This window comes from Onychomys torridus, chromosome 2 (assembly GCF_903995425.1).
Source record: "Onychomys torridus chromosome 2, mOncTor1.1, whole genome shotgun sequence".
Classification (NCBI taxonomy): Eukaryota; Metazoa; Chordata; class Mammalia; order Rodentia; family Cricetidae; genus Onychomys; species Onychomys torridus.
This window is the reverse complement of record NC_050444.1, coordinates 67,267,990-67,287,765: the sequence shown is the minus strand read 5'-3', so window position 1 is coordinate 67,287,765 and position 19,776 is coordinate 67,267,990. Positions and strand designations below refer to the sequence as shown.

General features: G+C 48.4%; 1 protein-coding gene across 1 annotated transcript in view; it reads left to right on the top strand.

Annotated features, from left to right (window-relative positions):
* Positions 1 to 2,333: 2,333 nt before the first annotated feature.
* Positions 2,334 to 19,776, top strand: part of Coro2a (coronin 2A) — a 30,417-nt gene continuing 12,974 nt past the window's right edge. Inside the window, exons 1-2 of the mRNA XM_036179469.1 lie at positions 2,334 to 2,534; positions 18,427 to 18,543. Of these exons, the coding sequence (XP_036035362.1) occupies positions 2,334 to 2,534; positions 18,427 to 18,543 (318 nt within the window). The remainder of the gene's footprint in view (positions 2,535 to 18,426; positions 18,544 to 19,776) is intronic.

Sequence of the window (19,776 nt, the reverse complement as noted above, 5' to 3'; positions counted from 1 at the left end):
TTATGATGGGGCCAATAGCATGTGTATTCATGTGTAGTGTGTATCATCAGTGTGGTGGTGTCAGTGTGAGTGTGTGTGTATGTGTGTCAGTTATCTGTCAATGTATTCATGACTGAGTGTCGTGATCATTGATTCAGTGTGTGCTACGAATCACAGTGTGTGTGTCGTACGCCTGGTAGCTGTGTAGCCAGTACCCATCACACCCAACCGTAGGCTAACACATACTAACAGCACCACACACACACAAAAAACCATACACACACACAACACATACAGCGAGTGAGTTGCGAAAGTGAGGGACCAAATCATGAGAATCAATACACTATATGACATCACACTCACAACACTCGAGCACCAGCACAGGTCACTCCATTAACGGCTCGAAAGCACCCATACTCTCCTGCCCTCATTTCATGCCGTTTATTCAAATCATTTTTATACTTTTACCTTGAGCTCATTCCTTTGGAGTCACACTATTAGCCATCTACACTCACACATCATTTTTCTCTTAAAAAACCAGAACAATCAAACGGCACTCATTAGACTCCCAAGACATCTATGACGATTAGAAATGAATATGTTCACTTCTCACTAACTTCTATATGTCCTAGCTGAACTTACACATATCCAACAGGCGAGAGCACTCACGTGTTAAAGATAGCCAACTGAGCAGCCCCTGGAAAAACTGACTGAAGTGAGGGAAGATCACCAGAGACACTGGGAGCACAGAGGCCGGTTCACCCAGCGAGAGCTGTGAAAGCCAGGAGCCCCTGAAATGTGATCAAGTGGAGGGCAGTCATATGGAAGTGTGGTGAAATGGGCAGACCTCCCTGGCAATTCCCTGATTCAAAGTAGGATCAAAAGCCTGGACGACCTGTAACCCCAGCAACATCACCTACACAAGTGCACGTGCACACATCACAGGAAGACGTTCAGCTTTGACTTCCCACAGTTGCTGCTCATACCAGTCACCTGGCTTCCCCTGCATCTCCAGTTACCATCATCAAACGGGGATAGTACTCCCACCTACCTCTCAGGAGAGCTGTAGGGGATGAGACAGTCCCCATTCCACAGCCAAACATTGGGAAATACCACCACCACCCCCAGGGGTGTTGCACCTAGAGTCAACTAAAGCCTTTTTAGGGTGGAGATTTCCAGCCCCCAGCCTGATCCCATGGCATCAAGCCACTGGGCGCACACAGAATGGCAGCAGAGTCCCGAGAAGGCTGCTGTGGAGGGATGTAGGTCCTGCCTAGTGTCTGCTAGCAGGGCAAGTGAAACTGCTGAGTCGTCAAAGCCACCCATGAAGGCGGGGTCCTTGAGCACACCTGAGACAAGGCCAGGGCCCCAGGAGCTCCCTGGTGATTGCAGGGCTCGTGCCCAGGTGTGCACACGGTCACGCAATACAGACACTCCCATGCTGCACACAGGGGGCCTGACCTTACTGGATGCCATCTCCCCTACTTCTGTAACCTCTCCCCCATTTCAAAGGTCTGGACAAACCTTGACAGTGGAAATAAGGATGGGGTGGGGCAGCTGGGTATTGGCAGTCACATTGCTCTTCACTGGGTGGTTTCATCCATGGAGGCCAGCGGCTCCCTTTCCAGAGGGGAGGCACAAGTCTGTGAGGCAGGTCCTTGTGTCATCCTTTTTTTTGGGGGGGTGGGGAGCTTTTCAAGACAGGTTTCTCTGTGTAGCTTTGCACCTTTCCTGGATCTCACTCTGTAGCCCAGGCTGGCCACCACTGCCCAGTGTGTCATCCCATTTTATAGACAAGAAAATGGAGACTCAAGGGTTAAGCCTTTTGTCCATTATAGTGAGGCAAAGTTGGAACTGGAGGCCAGACTGGCTGGCTACAGAAAACACACTGGTTCTCATTTAGTTTGGCAGGAGAGATGTTCTCTTGAGAAGAGTTGGGGGTGGGGCTGTAGCGAGATTCTGTGGTCCCTCTTGCTTTTGGGGGTCCATCCTTGAAAACACTGAAAAGTCTTAATATATCAGCAAACAGGTCAATCATAATGACTCACAGCCTCCTCCATGACTACAGTGATAGTCTGTTCACCTGGCTGTCCTTCATAGTAGACCACTACCTTTGTAGAATTGGCCACTGTCACCAGGCTTGGTGGCACAACCTATAATCCTAGCACTCAAGAGGTTAAGGCAAAACAGTCATGAGTTCCAGGCCAGCCTGATCTACATACTGAGACCTCGCCTCAAAAAGACCAGGGATGAGACCTGACCACTGGCCCAGCTGCATCAGTTAAGTCATCTCAAGTATGTCCCATGATGAGGCAAGTGAGCCTCACACCACTGGTCCCTCCTACCCCCTGCAGATGTCATGGCACCCCCAGTACCGCAGCTCCAAGTTCCGGCATGTCTACGGCAAGCCCGCCAGCAAAGAGAACTGCTATGACTCGGTGCCCATCACACGCAGCGTCCATGACAACCACTTCTGTGCCGTGAACCCCCATTTCATCGCTGTGGTCACTGAATGCGCCGGCGGGGGGGCCTTCCTCGTCATCCCACTGCACCAGGTAAGGCCCCTAGTGACCACAGGGCCCAGACTCGTCTCTAGAGGCCTGCGGGACAGGTGGAACAGGTAGGGAGCCCAGTCCAGATGTGACTGAAGGCCTGGCCTGCTTTCCTAGTGTGCGAGCTTCTGACAGCCAGGTCTCTGAGTCTTCGTCTCCTTCTTGGGGAAAAAAAATCATCATCCTGAGAGCTGACCGTTTGGCAGCTGGCCTAGTCACTTCTAGGACCTTCTCTCCTCCAGGCAGAACAGTGCTTACTCTACATTTTTCTTTCTTGAATGAAATATAGGCTCAAAGGCAGGCTGCTCTTCCAGAGGTCCTGAGTTCAGTTCCCAGCAACCTCATGGTGGCTCACAACCATCTACAATGAAGTCTGGTGCCCCCTTCTGGCAGCATACAGACAGACAGATCACTGTATGCATAATGAAATATAATTTTTAGCACATTGCTGGGCTCATGTGAAATTGGGAAAATTGCCACAGGCGCCTCCCCTTGCTGAGAGGTGGGGATGGGAGGCACAGAAACGTGTTGGGCTAGATCCTGCGCTGGAGAGGTAAACATCAGGCAGAAGGGAGAACACTTATCCTTAGAGCCAGCTGAGGAGCGTGAGCCATTGTTACTCAGTGTTGGATCCACAGAATGACAACCTCAGATAGATGACCCTAATAGCGGATCTTGGCTATTGGGGAAGCCAGACCTCAGGAAAGCAGCCCACAGACTTAGATCAGACAACTGGGAAGTCACAGAGACTGGTGAGCAAGAGCCTGCGGAAAGGTAAGAAACAGACCTAGACCACTGGAGGACCTGCGCAGTCCAAGCCCCGAGTGAAATGAGCTCAGAGATAGCTTTCACAGTGCGGCGAGTTTAGAATCCAGTGACAGTAGACAAGTTAATGACAAGTCCGTCCCCACTCATTTGGAGTGTTTGCTTGCTTGCTTCTTTGTGACAGGTCTCCTGTAGGCCAGCTCTTGAACTGTGTAGCCAAGGTTGGCCTTGACCTCATCCTGCCTCAGCTCACCTCCCGAGTGTGAGTTACAAGTGTGAGTCACATTTCCCAATAATTTATAAGCCAAAGGGGGATCAAATTGAAAATTTCTGTCAAAACTTACGTATTTATGTAGCGTGCACACATTCCTCCGTGTGTAGGGGCATGCCACGGCGCAGATGTGGAAGTCAGAGGGCGGCTTCCAGGGGTCAGTTCTCTTCTCGGCTTGTTGAGGTGGGCCTCTTATTGTGCAGCTTGTTCCAGGCTACCTGGCCTTCCAGCTTCTAGATGATCCTCTCGTCTTCTTCTTCCATCTCCTAGGATACAGATGAGCACCACCACATCCAGCTTTTGTCTGTTTGATTGTTTGTCTGGGCGGGGGCGTTGTTTGTTTGCTTTTTTTTCAGGTTTATTTTAGACAAGGTCTCATTAAGTAGCCTTGGGATCGCCTGGTTCTTGCTAGGTAGACCAAGCTGACTCCAGTCAGTGTGCTTCTCCAGTGTTGGGATTAAAGTTGTGGGCTGTCACACCTAACACTTTAGCTTTTGTTTTCTGGAGACAGGTATTCTTTTTGTAGCCTTGGCTGTTCTAGCTCTATAGTCCATCCAGGCTGACCTCAAACTCAGAGATCCACCTGCCTCTGCCTCCTGAGTGCTGGGAGTAAAGGTGTGTGCCACCGCCACCCGGCCATGTTAGCTTTTTATGTGGGTTCTGGGAATTGAACTCAGGTTGTCAGGCTTGTACGGCCTGAAGCATCTGGGCCCTTTGTCGTCCTGCCTGGATTGGGTTGTTATATTTTCCCATTGATTTTAATCACAAGACATGGTAACGCCAAGAGATGCCCTCAAGGGTCCCCTGACTAGCTAGGCCACAGCCTGTAAGCTACTCCAATAAACCCCTTTGTGTGGATATATACATTTGATGAGTTCTGTTCCTTTAGAGAACCCTGATACATGCAGGTAGTGCATTTACCTGCTGAGCTATCTCCCTGGCCCCAATTTTTTCTTTTTCTTTTTTTAAATAGTGCTAGAGATCAAACTTTCTACATGCTATGTACGTGCTCAACTCCTGTGCTGAATCCCCTGTGAAATGCAAATTTAAAATACTTGGAACTAAATGATAATCAGATGTATCTAAAAACCCCTGGCATCCAGGGGACTGATCCAGCCCGGGAGGCACAACACTGATGCTTCCATTAGAGAAGGAGAAGGCTGAATTAGTGAGGAAACATTCAGCCTAAGAGCTGGGGGTAGGGGTGTGTGGGGGAACAAATAGAGCAAACTCAAAGGAAGCTCAGGAAAAGAAAAATGATGATAAACGGCAGAAATGAGGGCAGGAGAGATGGCTCAGCCGTTAAGAGCCCTTGCTGCCATTCCGGAGGATTCAAGTTTGATTCTCAGGACCCACTTTCAGCAACTCACAGTGCCTATAGCCACGAGTAGCTGCACACACACACACACACACACACACACACACACACACAACACACACACAAACATACAACACACACACATACACACACAACACACAACACACATGTGTGCGTGCACACACACATACACACACACAACACACACACACACAAACATACAACACACACACAACACACACATACACACACAACACACACACACAACACACACGCGCACGTGCACACACACATACACACACACCACACACACACCACACACACACACAAACATACAACACACACACACCACACACACACACAAACATACAACACACACACACCACACACACACACACCACACACACACATACACACACAAACATACAACACACACACATACACACACAACACACACACAACACACATGCGTGCGTGCACACACACACATACACACACAACACAACACACAACACACACGCGCGCGTGCACACACACATACACACACAACACACACACACACCACACACACACACAAACATACAACACACACACAACACACACACACATACACACACAACACACATACACACACACCACACACACACACACAAACATACAACACACACACACATACACACACACACACAAACATACAACACACACACAACACACACACATACACACACAACACACACACACATACACACACACACACACCACACACACACACCACACACACCACACACATTTTTAAAAAAGCAGAAATCAAGGCATGATAGCTCAAAGATGCATTAGAAAATATTTTTTAGTGAAAAAACCAACAACCAACAACCCTGAAAGATAAACTGAGCAGCCTCTGGAAAAACTGACTGAGAGCGAGGGAGATCACCCAGAGACACTGGGAGCACAGACGCCGTTCACCCAGCGGAGAGCTGTGAAGGCCAGGAGGCCCCTGATGTGATCAAGTGGAGGGCAGTCATCTGGAAGTGTGGGTGAAATGGGCAGACTCCTGACATTCCTGATTCAAGTAGGAATCAAAAGCCTGGACGACCCTGTAACCATTAACAAACTGAGCGATAAACACTTCCCTCAAAGAAATAATAGAAAGAGGTGGTAAATCGTGAAAATAGAAAAAAGATGTTTGCTTTAAATGTGTGTGTGTGTGTGTGTGTGTGTGTGTGTGTGTGTGTGTCTGTCTGTCTGTCTGTCTGTCTGTCTGTCTGTGTATGTGGAAACCAGAGGCTCAGTCCCTGGAACTGGAGTTGTAGTTGTTAGCTGCCTGATTTAGGCGCTGCAAACCACAAACTCTTGGGTCCTCTCCGAGAGTGGCCTTCACTCTTAACCACTGAGCCATCTCTCACACACCGCCCCTCACCCCCTTTTGAGACAAGGCCTTACTCTGTAACATACACTGGCCTCAGAATCATGTCGGCCATCCTGCCTCTGCCTCCCGAGGGCTGGGATTGCAGGTGCGAGCTGCCACACCCAGCCGAGGATGTATGTGACTCTGTTGCTGCTAACGTGCATGAAGCCAGGAGCTCCATTCCCAGTGCTGCATAAACCCTGCATCATTGTACATATGCACCTGTGATCCCAGCACTCGCAAGTGAGGTTACCAGAGTAGATGTAAGATCATCCTCGGCTACACAAGGAGATTCAGGCCAGCCTGGGCTGCACGAGACCTTCTCAAAAAACAAAAACAAAAAACAAAAAAATAACAGAAGACAGAGTAAGCGAGCCAGTGAGTGTGGGAGCATTGTTCATATTATTACCAAGTGGAAAAACCCCTGTGTCAGTAGGTAAGTTACTGCCCACAATCTTAACATACATAGCTGCCTACAACACAGTCTCACATTGAAATGACCAAGTTCAGACTCTGCCATTCCATTTCCCTGAAATTAAAAACAGTTGTACCATAAGGACTGAATAATTAAGTGGAAAATTTCCAAAGGAAAACAAGTTAGGGAATACCATGAACACCTAGACACTCGTCCCTCCTGCAGCCGGGAGTGGCTGTGAAGCACCTCAAAGGTTCCTACACTCTGGCGATGTCTCCTGCCGTGACCTGGGGGGGCCCGGTCGTGTTTATCTATTGATTTATTGCCCAAATGTTCACGTGACTGAACATTTCAAGTCCATGCACTCTGGGGCACATTTGTTGCATTTTACACATATAAATACACATAAGAACAATGCCAGGGTACTGGCTGCTCTTCCAGAGGACTCAGGTTCAATTCCAGCAACCCACATGGCAGCTTACAACCGTCCATAACTCCAGTTCTAGGGGGTCACACAGACATACATGCAAGAAAAACACAGTGCACATAAAATAAATAATTTTTAGAGAGAGAGAGAGAGAGAGAGAGAGAGAGAGAGAGAGAGAGAGAAGAAAATGAGACAACCATTTTTAAAAAAAAGTTCTACAAAGCTTCCTAGGAAGTGATTACTCTAAACTGTTCTGAACTCTTCCAGAAACGGGGAAAGGGGCTGCTCCCTATAGTGTTCTGGGAAGCCCCTGTAACCTTCTGGTTGATTCCAGAACCACACAAGGACAGACTAAGAAATGTGAGATCAGCTGCACTCCAGAAGAGGAACGAAACCTGATTAGCCAGGGCATTCTAACTGCAGAGAAGACACATCTGGGCTGGGAGAGAGGCTCAGTTAGGAGAGTGCTTGCTTGCCTGCTGTTCCTGAGGCTCCGGGTCCAATCCCAGCACTGCAGAAACTGGTGGAACATGCCTATAATCCCAGCATCTGGCGTGTGGAGGCAGCAGGAGGCTCCGACCTCAAAGGTGACATAGCAAGTCCAGGGTCAACCTGGGACACGTGAAGAGACAGTGTTTCAAAAAAAGGAAGGAAGTTACAACTGGATCAAGGTGGATTTATGCCAGAATATAAAGGGGCTTGCTAGGGAAATCATTTAGCAGCTGAACGGGGGCACTTACAGTTATCCCCGTGGATGCAGGAAGAGGTGGCTAAGGCTCGGTTGGAGCAGTTTCAGTCTGTCCTCACGGGCCCTGTTACTTTTGGGCCTTCGGGAAGGCGGCACATCACAGGGGAAGCACGTGCCAGATAACTCTGCTCACCAATCACCAGCAAGCAAAAGCCCACAGCGCCACCATCCCTTTTCTTTTGTGAGACAGGATCTCCCAGCATAGGCCACACTAGGCCCACACTTGCAACCCTCCTGCCCCAATCTCCGGAAACCTGGAAGAGTCTACACCTCCCACCCCAGGCTCCTTGCGGGGGTGGGGGGGGAGGGGCATAGCTCCAGGCTAAAGGCCTCCTGTGAGGCTCTACTTCCTCAAGACTAGCACATCCCAGTCACGCCTACCTGGGACCTCATCTTCAGCACAGACCTTTGAGAACCACTCCAGACCCAAAGTTTAGTACTAGGAATAAAAGGTAATTGTGGAATGCTGTAAACACAGAAAATTTGCAAGTGCAGTTGAATGAACTCCTGGTTATCTTATATGTGGCTTTCCAGTGATTAACCCTCGCCAAATTGTCGTGAGCGCTTTTGTGTGTGTGTGTGTGTGTGTGTGTGTGTGTGTGTGTGTGTGTGTGTGTGTGCATGGTGCTATAGTTACAGTTATAGTTCTAACCCTTCACCCCTAAATACTACTCATCAGTCATCTACTATAAGAACAGGATAATTCTTTTTTTTTTCCTTCAAGACAAAGTTTCTCTGTGTAGTTTTGGTGGCTGTCCTGGATCTCACTCTGTAGACCAGGCTGGCCTTGAACTCACAGAGATCTGCCTGGCTCTGCCTCCCGAGTGCTAGGATTAAAGGCATGCGCCGTCCGGCCAGGACCATTCTTTTCTCTAACTATTTCCTGGAAATTTAACAAGCTATGATGGTATGAGAGCATCCAGCCCATAATTCTAATCCCATTCATCATCCCAACCCTTACACCGTTTCCAACCTGAGCTAGACTCCAGTTCAGGACCCCACATTATATGTAATTGTCTCCTTGTCTTCTTTTAAGGATCTTAAATGTTTTGTATTTTGTAGATTGTGACCAAATTTAGATTTGTCAGGCTGTGGCCTCATGATTAGACTCATCTGTGTATTTGCAGTAGGGATATTACACACTCAGTGTTGTACCCTTCTGGTTCGCTATATTATGGGACAGTGGTGTCCTCTTGTCCACTGTTGGACTGTTAGCTTTGGTAAAAAGTGCCAACGTGACCCACATAAAAGGGGATAGTTATGAGCATCCTGTTGAAAAGTAATGGTCCATGATGGTTGGTGAGCTGACTCGTGGGTAAAGGTGTCTGTCATCATCAACCCTGGCAACCTGAGCTCAGTCCCTGGCACCCAAATGGTTGAAGGAGAGAACTGACTCCTGAAAAACATCTCTTACTTGCACATATGTACTATGGCATGTGTCCAAACACACAATAAATAAATAAATAAATAAATAAATAAATAAATAAATAAATAAATAAATTACAAAATGTAAACAGAATATTAGTCAATTATTTAAAAAATAGCATTTGAAAACCGGGCGGTGGTGGCGCACGCCTTTAATCCCAGCACTCTGGAGGCAGAGCCAGGTGGATCTTTGTGAGTTTAAGGCCAGCCTGGTCTACATCCAGGACAGGCACCAAAACTACACAGAGAAACCCTGTCTCCAAAAACCAAAACCAAAAAACCAAACAAACAAAACAAAAACCAAAGTATACCTATAAATAAACAAGCCAGCCTTAGAGAAATTACAGAGTATTATTGAAGGACTCATAAAAGTCAGCATGAATAACTGGAATATTTACTATGTTCATGAGTAACCACTCAGTAGCTCAAGATGAAACTTGAGCTGATCTGCCTGCCTCCACCTCCCCTGTTCAGGGATTTCATAAAGGCCTATTCCCCAGGCCCAGTACATTCTCCTCTCCTAAAATACAACACACACACACGCGCGCGCGCGCGCACACACACACACACACACACACACACACACACACACACTCTCTTGTTTCTTGCTTTGGTCTGCCCTAGCTACTCAGGGCTTCTGCTCCTCCCTCCCAATGTTATGAGGTAGGGGGAGGGGCAGGCTTCGTTTAACTGCCATATTGGGTTGCTGACTCAGAGTTGGCGCTTGCAGATTTTTCATTGACTGGGTAAATTAACCATTGTTCATGCTGCTAAGCCGTGTGGTTCTAAATGGCAGAAGGAAGGACCCGACAGAGCTGTGGAGTGCTCAAGAGAACAGTTCAAAACACAGTTTGAGCAGAACTGATGAGCAGTCTTTGAAAGTGAGGAAGGAAAGAGCAACAAGCCCAGGAGAAGCAGATTGGGCCCTGGGAAAAGGACCTTGACTGCCTGCCGGGGTGAGACACCGAAAATGAGTTCTAGGGAGATGAAGGTTTACAAGCTGGAGAAGAATGAGTCAGAGACTTGCAGGTCACTGCTGGAAGAATTGTTTACAGATCGGGGTAGAGGGGCCTGGAAGCTCCTCATTTGCTGCAAGTTTCTCCCAAGCTCTGGGTACTTCTAAAAGGCTCTGTCCATCAGACGGTCTGCATTCTTCACTAATCAAGGAATTAGTTAGGGCAGGGGTGTAGCTGGGTAGGAGAGTACACAAGGCTATGGACTCAGTCCCCAGAGCGGATAAAAGAAAATGAACTGATTGGTTCCTGGTTTTTAGTACTCAGATTCTTTCTAATTTGCGCTTACTACTGATGAGAATGTCACCATGTTCAGTCAATGGCTATCAAGTTTGTATGGTGGATGATGACATGGTTAGGGAGGGTCTGCTTCACACAGGATGGTCCAGGAAGGCCTTCTTTAGGACATGTCCCTAGACACTAAAGAAAGTGTTCAGGCAGAACCAGAGGCAAGTGCAAAGACCCTGAATGCCTTTTGACCGACTCCCCACTACCAATAGTACTGCAGCCTTGATGTATCCCAACCTTGATGAGGGTGTCCAGGTCACCCTAGAGTATATGTGTCACCATACAGACCTCTCCCTGCCTTCCCCTTACACAGCCACTCCTCAGCACCCCACTTCCGCCTTAGCCCCTGACTAGCATTGATCTGTCATTCTCCATTTCATGACTCTTGTCATTCACAGGCTGTGTAGACAGGTCCGCACAGTCCTGCAACCGTGGAGTTTGAATCATTTGGCACTGGGGACTGACCCTGAGGCCCCTTTAGTCCCTCAGCAAGCACTCCAGTGTAGCCCGGAGCTGCACTTGAGCGCGTGCACACACACACACACCCTGCCTGAACTTGGCTGTTTTCACTCAGGCACACGGTTCTCTGGACATCCATCTGTATGCCGGCCAGCCGGACAACTATCCAAAAGGGACAGGACACCACACGATGATGTGGGGGGGTTTTCAGGGAAAGTTACCCTCACCTGTTTTTACCACAGCTGGGTTTATGATCTTGTGCTGTTACAGCTCTCAAAGGATGTAATTTACAAGATTTAAAAATGAAGTGAAGCTTAAAATTTGCAGTTTAGAGCTAAATAAGATATATGACCTGGGTTGTTTACTTTTCTCAAAGAATTTTCTCTTGTAAATAAAATCCTGAGGTGTGTTGTATAAGATGAAGAAGGAATACTGTCACAAGACCCCAGACTCTCAGCCATCAGGAAAGACAAACCAGATCTTTTTTTTTTTTTTTTAAGATTTATTTATTTTATTATGTATACATTATTCTGTCCGCATGTATCCCTGCTGACCAGAAGAGGGCAGCAGATCTCAATTCAGGTGGTTGTCAGCCACCATGTGGTTACTGGGAATTGAACTCAGGACCTTTGGAAGGGCAGACAGTGCTCTTAACCGCTGAGCCATGTCTCCAGCCTGACAAACTAGATCTTTAAGGGGGCTTCTCTATCTTCTCATGTACCCTCAATTTTCCATGTGTGTATTGTCTCGGTTGCTTGTCTTGATGAGGTATTTAACTGTTCGTTCACTAAAAGTAGGAGCTAGGGATGAAGCTGATGGAGAGTCCTTTCCTACCATACAGGAGGCACTGGACCTGAACCCTAGCAACACACACACTCTCTCTCTCTCTTACACACACACCTGCACGCACATACGCACAAATACACACACACAAGAACACGCACGTACACACACGAGTGCACACACATACTTGGTAGTCTAGAAATATAGTCCACACACGTAATCCCAGCACTTGGAAAGCTGAAGCAGATCAACCCAACCTGGGCTACAGAGGGAGATCCTGTCCCACAACAAAACTAAGCAAGCTGTCTGTTGATTTCCGCTCAAGCTGGTTCTGAGTGGAGGTGCCCCTCTGTAACCGGTTCTCTGGGTGAATGCCCAAGACAGTTGCTGGATCATAAGCTAGCTGTGTACTTAATGTTCTCAGAAACTACAGGGTAGTTGTGACAGCACACACCTATAAACTCAGTAATCCAAAGACTGAGGCAGGAGGATTGCTGAGAGTTTAAGCCTCACCTGGATCACATAGCAAGAGCTTAGCTTAAGAACAAAGCAAATTAAACTTTTCACAACTGTTTTTCTTCCTGGTGGGTGGGTGGGTGGATATTGAGACAAGGTCTAGCACTGTAGCCCAGGCTAGTCTAGAACTCACTCTATGTCCCATATGGCCTTGAAGAAGAGGCAGTCCTCCTGTCTCAAAGAGTGTTGGAGTTACAGGTGTGAGCCACCATGACCACATAATTTCCCCCATTACAATGTTGCATGAAAGCCACATATAGTGTAAACACACCTTTGCTGAGCATTGGAAATACAGATTATCTGGACATCCTGCTTTTTTCTTTTCTTTTATCTTTAGGGCAGGGCCTCCCTGTGTAGCCCAGGCTAGCCTCAAGCTTGTGGTCTTCCTTGCCTCATCTTCCCAAAGACTGAGACTACAGGTGTGGGCCACCACCCCTGGCCACATGCAGTACCTCTGAGCAGGCACTAAAGGTAGAGAAAGGGACAGGAACCCACCTGTGCCCCATCCCTTAGAACTCAACAGCACAGCAGCCCTTTTCTCATAATGGGTGAAGGGGTATTGTGCATGCTGGGGCCTCACCCACACTGCTGGGAGGAAGTATTGCCCCTTGTCCAGATTCAGTGCCAGTGCCCTGTGCGCCATAGATGAGAGGGCTGGCTGTGACTAGAAAGCTGCCTGTTCTCTTAAGTCCCTGAAGAGCATTGGCTGTTTATGCACTGGCTCCTCACTGGTTACCAGGGATCGCAGCCAGGCCAGGCCGGGAGCACCCGGATGGGTGAAAGACAGCATAGCCCAGCGCCCTACTGAAAGAGCAGGGGAGGGCCCGGCTTGGGAAATGTCTGACCTTGTCACAGCCTCCTGTCCTAGGTGTTACCAGAGCTCTAGGCTGTCCCAAGCAGAGATTCGAGGCCCAGAAAGGGTGCCATCTCAGGCAAGGTACCTCTCCCCTGCGCACTGTGCAGGGAGGGAGCCCGTGGAGGGAGGCCAGAGGGTGAGTTTCACAACCTACCCTGCAGCCTTGGCAACCAAAGCCTACTGGGGTACAAAGGGGAATGGAAGGTGTGGGCAGAAACTGCCTGGAGCCTCCACATGGGAACAGAATGGGCTTCTGGGCCTGTACCAGAACCTCCCAGGGCACTAGGGGTGTGGACTTTGGGTGAGGTATGGAGAAAGAAAGGAGAAAACAGGCTGCGCCCAGGAGGTAAGCCCTGGGACATTGCTGCCCAGGGACCAGATCAAAGGCGCTCAGGGCCTGAGGACCCCATGATTCCCAAGACTGTGCTGGACAATAGGTAATAGGAAAGAAAGTCCACTGGGTTCTCAGAGACAGACTGCCGCTTCTTAAGCCAACGGAGGTAGTAGTGTATCTATGTTCCTGAGCACATGTATGTGTGTGTGTCTGTCTGTGTCCATGTGCATATGTATGTGTATCTCTGTGCATGTATCTGTCTTTCTATCCATGTATACATATATTCATGCATATGTCTGTCCCTCTGTGTCTTTTTGTGCATGTATGCAAGTGTATGCATGTGTACATGCATGCGTGAATGTACATATGTCTTCCTATATGCACATATGTGGCTACATGTACATGCACATATGTGTGTGTGTGTGTGTGTGTGTGTGTGTGTGTGTAGACATGCATGTATGCACATTTGTATGTGTGTTTAACTCTACCCCCACCCCCGGAACAGTTTGTTCTCACACTAAGTATATCCCAGGGCCCTAGAACATACCAAGCAACAATTAAAGTTGGGTGTGTTTTGGGTGTAGCCCAGTGGTAGTAGAGGCCGCCTAGCATGTATGCCACCTCGAGTTCCCTCCCCTGCACCCTACAGAGCTTTAGTTGGATAGTTGTGACGGGCTTAGATGAAGTGATGCGGACTGGTTTGTAAAGTGTTGTGCCCCGGCCAAGTTCTCAGCCCATATCTGTACATGTCTCCTCACACCCCCACTACGAGTGAATTTTTCTGCTGCCCCTGTTCTGTAGAGAGAGAAACTATGGCCCTGAGCAGAGCCCAGAGGCCCGGCTTGAACAGTAAGGAGCGGTATAGTGGGGTGAGGGTCCAACCCCAGGAAGCCAGAGTCCGTTGAACCACAGCTCTACCCCATGGCCTCTCTGCCTCTTCTCCCATCCTTGCCTCCCAGTCTCCACCTTGCAGCAGGGGGTGTTTGAAGCTGTTGTAGCCCTGTGCCGTGGCTCTGTGCAGCCTATCCCATCCCAGGAACTGGATCTGTTGCTGCCCTATCCCCTCCTTTCTGCCTTGTAGGGATCTTAGCTTCTTCCCACCTGCCCCCTGGTGGCTCATAAGCCTCTACAGGCTTGGCAGCCTACTCCTGTGACCCGCCAGGCTTCTCTGTGGTTTGAGAGTCACCCCTGACTTAAAGCTTGTGTCCCAGTGCACCAGAGGCCTATCCCTGACTGAGTCCTGATCTAATAGACAAAGGGTAGAAATGGCCTCCTCATTATGAGTGTCCCTCCCTGACAGGCTTTTAGCAGCCCAGTCAATAGCTTCAGACTAATGTCACTAATGCCCGGGTCTTCAGCGACACAGCCAGCCCCTGCGGGTGGAGGAGGAGAATGGACTGATGGGACTTGTGCTCTGAGGACCCCAGAGGAGCTCAGCTCCAGTGGTCAACCCAGCCCTGAAGCTGCAGGCTCTGCGGGAGGTGAGGGTGTGGTATCAGTGGCCTCTTGGCAGCTTGCCTAGGGTTAGCCCTAGACCTGACTGACAATTAGCATTTCCTGAGAAACCTGCAGGGCAGAAATGAGGGCATGGCTCTGGGCCAGGGAACAGAGATAAAGGCCCAGAGCAATCAGGCCTATAGCAAAAGATTCTGTACTGCCATGCCCTTTGCCGGAAATGGTACAAGAAAAGGGAAAGAATGTAGGAAGTTGGGTAAGGACACAATTCAGAGAAGACTAGAACTCCTCAGGACACAGGAAGTCCACTAGAGATTCACTTTAATTTTTTGGGCAGAGGCCTGGACTCTAGCCTAGCTCGTTCCTCTAAGTCCCCATGACTCCGGGAGCGACCCTCCTCTAGTCTGAGCTTAAAAGAACTGTGATCCATTAGTGATGCCTGCCACAGGTACAGCATTAGAAAGCCTGGCCTGTAAGCTCACCACTCCTACTCTCTAAAAATGCTTTGAACTTGTAGAACAAATTTTTTGGCTAATCCTAGAAAGACCATCTTTTCAGAAATTTTATAGTTCCATTTGTATTGTTTAAGACAAATTCTCATTTCACAGCCCTGGTTGATCTGGGACTTGCTAGGAGACCAGACCATGTTCAGCCTAGAGACAGTCCTGCCTCTGCCTCCCAAGTGCTGAGATTACAGAAATAAATGTTTTTGTTTTAATTGTCAAAGATATGGAAAATTGCTTTAAAAAATAACAAAGACAGTGTGGTCACATAACCCCAGCATTTAGGAAGCAGAGTTGAGGATTAAAAGTACAAAACCAGCCTTGACTACATAACAGGTTGAAAGCTAGCCTTGGCTACCTAACAGGTTGAAAGCCAGCCTGAAATACAAAAGATCCTATTGAAAAAAAAAAAGAAAGAAAAGGAAAGGAGTTGATGATATAAAAGAAGTCTGTGCGTCTCATCATCTGCAACTACAGCTGCTAGTGCATTTTCTTCTGCTTTTCATTCTTGGCTTTGAGATAGAGATGGTCACAGCTGAGGTCATAGAGATGGTCACAGCTGTGGTTATAGAGATGGTCACAGCTGTGGTCATAGAGATGGTCACAGCTGTGGTTATAGAGATGGTCACAGCTGTGGTCATAGAGATGGTCACAGCTGTGGTCATAGAGATGGTCACAGCTGTGGTCATAGAGATGGTCACAGCTGTGGTCATAGAGATGGTCACAGCTGTGGCTATAGAGATGGTCACAGCTGTGGCTATAGAGATGGTCACTGCTGTGGTTATAGAGATGGTCACTGCTGTGGTCATAGAGATGGTCACAGCTGTGGTTATAGAGATGGTCACAGCTGTGGTCATAGAGATGGTCACAGCTGTAGCTGCTGTTGCTCAGCATTTACTCCAGCTCCCCTCCCCCTGTTGGGCTGTCTCATCTGACCCTTTGGAGTCCGACAAGGAAGGAATGGTTACAGTGCCAGCCTGATTCTTGCACATCCTTATTCCTTGGTGGTGGTAAGGACCCAGAGTCTTCAGCATGCTAGGCAGGTGCTCTACTGCTGAGTTATAGTCCCTACCCTGTTTTCCACTTTGTGAAACTTGGAGACCCACCAAGTTTCTCAGGCTGGCCTTGAACTTGTCATCTTCCTGCTTCAGCTTCATAAGCAGCCTGTCCCGCTGGGCTTGGCTTAATGTTTGTTTTGTCTGAACCATTTGAGAGTAAGTTACATGCATAATACCAATTTCCTTAGCGTATTTCTTATATAAAGCCAGTAAATTTAGCATTGCAGTATTCCACATGGGACATTGTTTTTTCAAATGTGTCAAATAATGCCCCTAATGTCTAGAGAGAAGCCTGATGGCATATGCCTGTAGTCCTAACACTCCAGAGGCTGTGACAAGAGGGTTGCTATGAGTTCAAGGCCATCCTGGTCTACAGAGAGTTCCAGGCTAGCTTGGGCTATAGAATAAGATTGTCTAAAATAAAAAGTTTTTTTAAAGGAAGGAAGGAAGGAAAAATCAAAATGAAATAATCAGACCAAAACAATCAAAGCTAAGCGTGATACAGTAGGCCCGTCGTCCTCACCTGCAGTCTCAGAGCTCAGAAGGTAGCAGTAAGGGGATCCAGAGATCAAGGTAAGCTGGGGACAGGACTGGAGAGATGGCTCAGTGGTTAAGAGCACTAGCTGCTCCTCCAGAGGACCCTGGATGATACCCAGGATCCACATGGTGACCCACAGCCATCTAAAACTCCAGTCCCAAAGGATCCAGGGCCCTTTTCTGGCCTCCATGGGCACACAGTTCACAGACAGACATGCAGGCAAAACATCCATACACATAAAATAAACAAAATTTTAAAATAATAATAATAAAAGCAGAAAGGAAAGAGGAAGGGAGAGAGCCACCCCCACCCTCGGCACTGGGCTTTTCAAATGCAGTCATCAGGATTCTGGGTACCAGGTACGCGGCAGGGCGAAACTGCTCACACACTGAACCCATGTCTGAACATCGTCCAAGTGGGATCCCTAGATAGTACATGTACATGTGAGTGACCATCTCACTGTGTTGCCCAGGCTTCCTTTGGATTCCTGGGCCCAAAAGATCCTCCTGCCTCAGCCTCCTAAGTTGCTGAGAAAGCAGGCACATGCCACCAATGCCTAACTAATATCTGGTTTTGTGTTTATTTGAGTCCAGACTGACCTCAACTCTTGATTTTTCTGCTCAGTCTCTTCCGTGCTGGAACACAGGTGTGTGCCACCTTACCTGTTGATAAGTAGCTCTTTATGCCCATTTCTTTCACTTAGGATAATGCTTCCAAGATTCATTGACAATGTTCCTTTTTCCGGCTAAATAATATTCCACCACATAACTGTGCTGCCCACTGTGCGTTCTGCCCGACACTCGGTGGGCATCTGGGTGGCCTCCAACTTTCAGTTGTCGTAGACGGTGCTGCTGATGAATGAGTTCCCAGTGGATCCATGTTTTCATTTCTCTCAGGGGTATGTCTAGGAAGAGAACTGCTAGGTCACATGGTACCTCTTAGCATTTAACTTTTGAGGAACTGCCAGGCCATTAGCAGAAAGGACTGTACCACATTTGTTCCTGCAGCTGTGTAGGAAGGAAAATGCCCACACTGAGCACCTGCTGGGCACTGGGCCAGACCATTCCCATGGTCCTCAGTCCAGCCTGTGAAACACTCATTGCATCCTCCCCCATACCAAGGAGGACAGGAAGAGTCAGAAAAGTGAATTGATTCCCCTAGGGTCACCCCAGGGCATGGGGAGGTATGCCACCTTGGATCTGCCCCTTACATTTTCCTGCTCTCTCGGTGATAACTGACTGACTGACTGACTGACTGACTGACTGACTGACTGACTGACTCCAGCCTTCTCTACAATGCCTGTGACACTGTTTTGCAGACGGGAAAGTTGGACCCTCACTACCCCAAGGTCTGCGGACACAGAGGGAACGTCTTGGACATCAAGTGGAATCCTTTTAATGACTTTGAGATCGCCTCCTGTTCCGAAGATGCCACGGTGAATGCCAGTGCAGTGCTTATGGGGGCCAGGGTGGGGGTTGGGGGTGAGTGCTGGGAGGAAGATGGCGGCCAGGTTCCTAAGCCATCACTGTCCAGTGCCTGGCTTTATCTCACTGATGGCCTCACAGTGCAGGAGAGGTGGAGGAGACATCATGAGTGTGTGGGACTTGGGGCCCATGATGCCTCTCTATGGGCCTCAGTTTTCCTCCCATAAAATGGGTGTAATACTTCTGCCCATCTCATGAAGACCCAGTGAGACTCATTTTCTGTGACATGCTGTGAAGGGACCAGAAATATCAGGCCATTCCATGTCACAGTGGGTGAATGAAGGACAAGGGAGGGGCTTATAAACATAGACCCCCCCAAACACCCCAAGAGGCCAAGCCCGCCAGCACCTGAGTGGATCAACACAACTCTGTGTTACTGGGGGTAATCTCAAACTCCTAGATTCAAGTGACCCTCCTGCCCCAGTTTCCTGAAAAGCTGAGAGCTTAGCGAGCTTTGCTACACCCAACCTCCAGTGAGTTGCTCAAATTCCATGCCAGAAGCACATGCTTGTCCCCAAGATGTTCAGCATTATTTATTACCCCTCTGGCACCTGCTTCAAAGATAGAGTAGTTGTGACAAAAGGCCCAGTCGTGAACAAATGAAGTATGGTGGTCCTGAGACCCAGCTCATCCGGTAAAGGGCTTCCCTCAAGACTGGCAGCCCGAGTTTGATCCCCTCAGGCTCATGTGAATGGAAAGAACTGACTCCCACAAGTTGTCCTCAGACCTCCATAAATACACAGTGGCAAGTGTGCGCCCTAAATCACACTCGATGAATAAGTGAAATGTAATCAGATACATATAAAAGCCACAGTCCGCATCTCTTGTGACCCCACTGTATTCTGACCACATCCCACTGACCCCTTCACTCAGTCTTCCCAGCACCCCTACACGGTAGGGTATTTCTCTCATAGAAAAGCTGAGGATCAGAAAGGTACAGTAACTTGCCCAAGGTTTACACAGCACAGGCCAGAGCTGGCTTCAGACTGGGGCCTCTCAGACTTCAGAGCCTGTTCTCTGCCTCTACACTTCCCTCAAGAGAAATGACTACACATACATAGCAGAACTGAGGAACTACTAGAAATGTCAGTGATGCAGGATGCCAAAATAGCTCCTCATTTAGCTCAGGGCTGCCTGGCAGCTTAGACAAAAAGGAAAAGAGAAATCAGTATGGAAGGAAGCAG